Source organism: Branchiostoma belcheri, unplaced genomic scaffold (assembly GCF_001625305.1).
Source record: "Branchiostoma belcheri isolate BF01 breed outbred unplaced genomic scaffold, Haploidv18h27 scaffold6, whole genome shotgun sequence".
NCBI lineage: Eukaryota > Metazoa > Chordata > Leptocardii > Amphioxiformes > Branchiostomatidae > Branchiostoma > Branchiostoma belcheri.
Window position 1 is genome coordinate 1,539,817 of NW_017804242.1, and position 4,669 is coordinate 1,544,485.

Below are 4,669 nucleotides of genomic sequence, written 5' to 3' on the forward strand. Positions count from 1 at the left end.
GGAGAGAGAGTAGTTGGCGGGGCCCAACAATGAAAGTAGTGTAGGGATAACTTGTTACCGTATACGACCGATTAATTGCTATGAACTTGGCTTTATTCCAGATCGGATAAATAAACACGCATTGTGCACTGCTGAGTCCTGTCTTTCTTTCTTTATGTCGAGAACAACAGATCTTGACACCGGATAAAATAATAGCACCATTTTTCATGATCTCGTGTCGACTTGTGATCTACACTGTCAATATTTTGTGTAACGTTAGACTTCGTTTTCATGAAGGATTCAAAAGACTGGCTTTGAATTTCAGCAACTTGGGTTTCTGTGTACCGTAGAGTATGCTATTCATGATAAAGGGCCACACAATTCTCAGGTAACATCCATTTATCCAACACAAGTCCTTGACATTATTACCTCCATGAAAATGGAGGTATTGTTTTTGGCTCGTCTGTATGTGTGTGTGTTTGTGTTTGTGTTTCCGCACATTTGCACCTTCATAACTCCATAACGCATTTATGGATTGTGATGATATTTGGTATGCTGGTAGGTCTTAGGAGGGCCTACCAGCAGCACTTCCGGTTTAATGAGGAATCTTGTACTTGTGCGAGCCAACAGATGTGTGGCTATGTCGAGTCAGTGCGCTTGGGACCCGGTTTGATTAATGGGGTTCCCTCAGGGGAATAGGCGACCTATTTCAGGCTTAGGGTTTGTATTAGCTGTGTGTTTGAATTTGAAAAACTTAGTGTACTGTGTACAAAAACTCATATATTTCATGGAGGTATGAAGTCTCTCGAATTCTTGTTTAACTCTTGACTTAAAGTTCAAATAGCTGGCGTGTTACGCCGAAAGGCGGTTATACTGGCTATACAGATACAGAAATACCGCTTGACAGCTTGTTGGTATGCAGCCTGAGATGGGTGTCGATCTCCATCAGTCGGTCTTCAAATAATGTGACTTAAACCACTACACATATCGGGATGGTACAGTACCTTAACAAATAAAAAGTGATCTCAAATCTTTTTTTTTTTTTAAGATTAACGTTTAAGGGACAAGTTTGATCAAGGGATCACAGGCTTGGCAGCATCTATAGGCAGCGTGTCGTCGTTGTGCACGATCGTCCTCCCGGCACACGGTGATTAAATTTCATGTAACAAGTGCAAAATTTGGAGTAAATCACAGTTCTGTAGTCTAAGTGTTAGTTAAGTGGAAGTTAAAGCTTAGTATTTATTTCTTAATGACTTGTACCAACACAGATGAACTTTCATGCTAAGTGCAAAGTGCGTAGAGGTCAAACGTCGAGTTTTCCCAGCATGCACCAATGACGTTTGTACCTTTGACCTCTATACGCGTTTTGCATGGAATTTGAACACCTGTCCTGCCAGGGTGTCCTGCCTCGTTGGAACTCACGGCAAGGAGGTTAACCTCCTTGCTCTCAAGGGTAGCGACATGGGAATTGCATCGAAGCTTCGATGTTCCGCCATTCTGTTGGTTTTCCTCTGTTTCTTGATCGAAAACAGAAGCGACGCAGAGAGAGTTTTGCTTGTACCCCCGCCGTTAGGCGACAGCCACTGGATAACCCTGGCCAAAATCGGCCGTGCTTTGTTGGATAGAGGTCATGTGGTCACTGTGGTTGTTTCAGAGGGCATGGCGGCAAACCAACGGGCAGAGTGGCCCGACTTTCAGTTCGAGACGTTCCAAGACCGAGGAACTCACGCAAGGCTGAAGGCACTGCAAGACAACGCTTTTTCTGCGGCCGGGAAATTATCTCGCCATGAAGAGAGAGGCGTATTTTTCGCTATGTTCGGAGAGTTGAGAGAACACTGTGCCCTGCTTCTGGGTGACCGTACCCTGCTGGCCCGGCTGAGGGCGTCCCCGTACAGCGTCGTTATTTCAGACCCGATCTTTCCGTGCGGCGCTATCCTCTCAGCCTACATAGACTTCCGGGTTCCCCACATCAGCGTTATGCGTGGGGATCCTTTGTTTCTTGACGAAAAGGCTACAGGTGTGCCGATCCCTCCGTCGTACGTGCCATTTTTGGCTACCGACTTTACCGACGACATGACCTTTGTTCAGCGACTTCAGAACGCGGTGTGGTACACTGTCGTACCCGTGATAGCGCGCCGGGACGCGAGTAGGCTCTATGACGAACTGGTCCGTGCGTACGTCGGCGGGGAAGAAACCATTCAGAGCGTGACGTCACGTACGGACCTGTGGTTTTATCAAACCGATTATCTGCTGCAGGATTTTCCTCGTCCCAGCATGCCCAACATGGTTCAGGTTGGGGGGCTGAATGTCCGTGCGGCCGCACCACTTACAGAGGTGAGTTCTTACACTAATATCCAAGCAGAAGACAGTATCAAATTGGCCAGAAAGTATCCATTTGCCATGTCCAATATATATAATACCTATTGGATACTAGTGTCTGGCAAATGGATACTGTCCGCCAATTTCATACTCTTAAAGCGATTATTTTCCTTCCATAACTCAAATCATCATTCGCTCACTATTAAAGATCAGACGCCTTCTACGGGAACGCTTTCTTTAGACACAGTTACGATTTACTATACATCTAGGTGTTCTATATTATTTAATTATTTGTGTGTCCTTAGAGTTTTGTGTTATTCTATGATGTTTTGTATTTCATTGTTTTTTTTTTACCTGAAATACTGAGAAGAAAGAAGAAGATTGTTCTTACACTAGTATTAGGCCGTACTAGTGACACGGGCCGCCGGGATATCGAACATGAACTTCTTCTCACCTTCTCACCCTGACGCCTTCAGGCCTTAAGGCCTGTAAGTTGTCAGCCTCTTGGTCAGTCTTTTCCACTCCGAAGTTCTATCTTCAGCTATTTCTTTAACTACTCGGAAGTCTGGCTCCTCTCGTCTTGTGATTTCAATGATCTGGTCCAACCATCTTTTTCTTGGCCTACCGGCTGGTCTTTTCTTTTTCGGTTTCCAATTAAAGGTTCCCTTCACATCTCTATCTTTCGGCATCCTATGTTACGATCGAAAAATCGAACATGAACTGTCGGCGATAAAAATTTCCTTTCTCTTTCCAGGACATGGAGGCGTTTGTTCAGAGCTCCGGAGACGATGGAGTGGTTGTCGTCAGCTTCGGGTCCATGGTCAAGACGATGCCGGAGGATAAGAAAGAAATCTTCGCGGCAGCCTTCGCCCGACTCCGGCAGAAGGTGTTGTGGCGTTACGTGGGGGAGAAGCCGGCCGGGCTGGGAAACAACACCAAGCCGCTGGCTTGGCTACCTCAGAACGACCTACTGGGTAAGATGAGATGAGATGACAGACAAAACATGGGGAAGTAGAAAATGGATGTAATGATGATGAAATCTAGCAGTGATATAAGATATAATTGGACCACTTCAAGGATATAAAAGTAACACAAGAACAACAGACAATCATTGGGTTCGGTTCTGTTGATCTCTAAGCACTACAAGTGGCTGCAAAGACAATACACGTGTCAAGATGGCCAGAAAGCACCCATTTGCCACCCGAGAGCCGCAGTACGTTCTAACCGAAACGCTTTTGCCGCCAGGCATCTGGTTGGAAATTACGGTTCTGTGTCTTTATGTTGTTCACTTGGGCTTTCCTATGCGTGTATCTATTCTATACATTTTCCAAATGATTTCCTAAATGCCTGACTGACATACTGTACATGTACTGCACAGCCCACCCTAAGACCCGAGCCTTCATCACCCACGCCGGGTCGAACGGGCTGTACGAGGCCCTGCACCACGGCGTGCCCGTGGTCTGCCTGCCGCTGTTCGGGGACCAGCCCGCCAACGCCGCCCGGGTGGTGGCCAGGGGGCTGGGGGTGACGCTGGACTTCAGCACGGTCACCGCCGACCAGCTGTACCAGGCCATTCTTGACGTTCTTACCAACAACAGGTATAACGTACAAAAGATCTAGAGTTTGAGTTAAAATCTGACGACTTCATAGCTTTGCATGTGTGTGTGTAGCTACATGTATCTTTCTATATCTATCTATCTATCTATCTATATCTATCAATTTGATAATATACGTGTACGTGTGTTCATGTCGTGTACATGTGCGTGTACATGTGTGTGTATGTGTGTGTGTGTGTGTGCGCGCGAGCGCGCGCGCGCGCATGTGTGTGTGTGTCTGTGTGTGTGTGTATGTATGTATGCGCGCGCATGTGTGTGTGTTAGAACAGAGAGTGAGACTTGCTCCTTTTTATATGGCATATCCTTCCACAGCTACCGTGAGACGGCGGCCCGCCTGTCCCGTCTGCACTGTGACCAGCCCCAGTCGCCCATGGAGCGGGCCGTCTGGTGGATAGAACACGTCATCCAACATGGCCGGCTGCCCCATCTCCGCGCACGCGCCGCGGAGCTGCCGTGGTACCAGTACTACCTGCTGGACGTGGCCGCGTTCCTGCTGTCCGTCTGTTCAGCTGTCCTGGGGACCGTGTGGTGCGGCTGTTCGCTCGTCTGTAGGAAGTGTTGCACCACTAAAGGTGGCGGCAAGCTGAAGTCTCAGTAGACACCTAGATACAAAGTACCTCTGACATTATGCAAATAAAACTATGGATAAGATGAAATGTTAGACGTGAGGTCACCCAGTATACACGACAAATAAAGAGATGTAGTGTGGCCCAGGGCATACGCAAAGAGTTGAGATTTGAAATGAAGATAAATGT

The 4,669-nt window shown here is 47.2% G+C and overlaps 1 protein-coding gene across 1 annotated transcript; it reads left to right on the top strand.

Annotated features, from left to right (window-relative positions):
* The first annotated feature begins 1,337 nt into the window (after positions 1–1,337).
* LOC109482371 (UDP-glucuronosyltransferase 2C1-like) lies at positions 1,338–4,625 on the top strand. Its single transcript, XM_019785067.1, has 4 exons — positions 1,338–2,313; positions 3,053–3,272; positions 3,677–3,896; positions 4,227–4,625. Exons 1-4 carry the CDS (start codon positions 1,441–1,443, stop codon positions 4,510–4,512), a joined length of 1,599 nt encoding a protein of 532 aa, XP_019640626.1. The 5' UTR covers positions 1,338–1,440; the 3' UTR covers positions 4,513–4,625.
* Positions 4,626–4,669: the final 44 nt, after the last annotated feature.